Source organism: Acanthisitta chloris, unplaced genomic scaffold (genome assembly GCF_000695815.1).
Source record: "Acanthisitta chloris isolate BGI_N310 unplaced genomic scaffold, ASM69581v1 scaffold7876, whole genome shotgun sequence".
In the NCBI taxonomy this organism is placed as follows: domain Eukaryota; kingdom Metazoa; phylum Chordata; class Aves; order Passeriformes; family Acanthisittidae; genus Acanthisitta; species Acanthisitta chloris.
In genome coordinates, this window is record NW_008678646.1 from 2244 (window position 1) to 2984 (window position 741).

At 60.1% G+C, this 741-nt stretch overlaps 2 protein-coding genes across 2 annotated transcripts in view; one reads left to right on the top strand and one right to left on the bottom strand.

The window, feature by feature from the left end:
* Positions 1–3: 3 nt before the first annotated feature.
* On the top strand, positions 4–423 carry PDE6G (phosphodiesterase 6G, cGMP-specific, rod, gamma; the record flags this gene model as incomplete). The annotated part of the gene is made up of 3 exons (XM_009076967.1): positions 4–116; positions 212–252; positions 347–423. Coding segments are annotated over 3 exons (231 nt in total), but the record flags the coding sequence as incomplete, so codon positions are not given.
* Positions 424–527: 104 nt separating this feature from the next.
* The window catches only part of TSPAN10 (tetraspanin 10), a 1722-nt gene continuing 1508 nt past the window's right edge, over positions 528–741 (bottom strand). The window contains exon 4 of the mRNA XM_009076968.1: positions 528–565. Within this exon, the coding sequence (XP_009075216.1) occupies positions 528–565 (38 nt within the window). The remainder of the gene's footprint in view (positions 566–741) is intronic.

A 741-nucleotide genomic window follows, 5' to 3' on the forward strand; every position in this document is an offset into this window, starting at 1 on the left:
AAGTCGGCCACGAGGGTCACTGGGGGTCCTGCCACTCCCAGGAAGGGACCCCCCAAGTTCAAGCAGAGGCAGACGAGGCAGTTCAAGAGCAAACCCCCCAAAAAGGGGGTGCAGGGGTGAGTGGGGAAGGGCCCTGGGGTGGGGGAACACAGCCTGAGGAGGCGTGGGGCTGCCTGGGGGGTCAGGACAGACATTCCTTCTCTCCTTACAGGTTCGGTGATGACATCCCAGGCATGGAGGGGCTGGGAACAGGTATGGGGGTCCAGTCCCCACCCTTGGCAGTGGTGGGGATTGGGACTCCAGGGCTGGGGGGGTCACACTGCCACAACCTCTGTCCTCTCCCCAGACATCACCGTCATCTGTCCCTGGGAAGCCTTCAGCCACCTGGAGCTGCACGAGCTGGCTCAGTATGGCATCATCTAGGCTTTAGGCAGGCCATGGCCATGGTCACGGTCACCTGCCTGTAGTGCTGTGTAGGTAGAAGCTGCCCTGTCCATGCTGTGAGGATCAGCTGGGACAAATGCTCATTAAACCTCCAAACAAGTGCAGGAATTGGTGTCGTGGTCTGGGGGTGCAGGGGGGTGTACAGGGAAAGTGTTCCCCATGGCATGGACAGGGCACAGACAGGGCTCAGGTGTCTGACAAGGTTTATTTGAGCAGGACACACATCCCCACCTCTTACTCCCACACCCTCACAGCCACAATGTCCCTTAGCACCCTGAGTGCCAGGAGGGCACACAC